The 735-nt window shown below is 67.9% G+C and overlaps 1 protein-coding gene across 3 annotated transcripts in view; it reads right to left on the bottom strand.

Moving 5' to 3' along the window:
* IL15RA (interleukin 15 receptor subunit alpha) overlaps window positions 1–735 on the bottom strand; it is a gene marked incomplete at its 5' end in the record, with an annotated part of 41685 nt that extends 40950 nt beyond the window's left edge. For all 3 annotated transcript variants that reach the window (XM_006150061.3, XM_006150060.3, XM_006150062.3), the window contains 1 exon segment: window positions 523–735. In XM_006150061.3, the coding sequence (XP_006150123.2) occupies window positions 523–735 (213 nt within the window).

The following is a 735-nucleotide window of genomic DNA, read 5'->3' as shown; positions in this document are numbered from 1 at the left end:
GCGGCGGCGGGGCGAGCAGCAAGAGGAGCAGCGCGGAAGGAGCGCGGACCCCGCAGGTGCCCAACCGCCACCTGGCCATGACTGCAAGCTGGGCGGGGTCCCCGCAGCACGCGCTGAGCCCCGCGCGCGAGCGAGGCCAAGGCCCCGGGAAGGTGGCGAGAGCAACTCTGGGACTTGCTGTCCCGCCAAGTGCATTCGCTTTCGCTTTTGCTTTAGCCCCCGGAGGGCTGCGGAGAGGTGCGAAGTGGTGACAGATCTGTGACTCAGCATCCCCACCCCTGCTCTGGAAGAAACCCCGACCGCCGGGGTGACCCCAACTCCACCGCCGCTGCACTGGGAGCGTCGGAGACACGAGGACCTCTCCTGCACCGCCAAGTCTGGATCTGGATCCTCCCCTTCTCTCGGCTGCACTCCCCGGGGACTCCCATCGTCTGTTTGGGCTAGCGTCCCCACTGCAGAGGGAGTGGGGAAAGCCGTCCCAGAGCAAGCGCTCCCCGGTAGATTCTGCTGGCCGACGCTCACCCCAGACCTCGGCTCGCTTGTTTGGCATCTCCCCACGCTCCCTCTCCCGGAGCTCCGAATTCAGCTTTCCAAGTTTCCGGGTGGTGGCCCTGCGCTGTGGGCGACCGCGGAGGTACCGCCGCAGTGTGGCCGGCGCGGGCAGCGGATTGTGCGCTGAAGTCGCTTGCCGTGTGCGCGCGTAGGCCAGACGACGCTGGAGAGCAGCCTGGCTAC

Source organism: Tupaia chinensis, unplaced genomic scaffold, assembly GCF_000334495.1.
Source record: "Tupaia chinensis unplaced genomic scaffold, TupChi_1.0 Scaffold000275_1, whole genome shotgun sequence".
NCBI classification, from domain to species: domain Eukaryota; kingdom Metazoa; phylum Chordata; class Mammalia; order Scandentia; family Tupaiidae; genus Tupaia; species Tupaia belangeri.
Note: the sequence above shows the minus strand (reverse complement) of the source record. Positions and strands in the feature narration are given on the sequence as shown.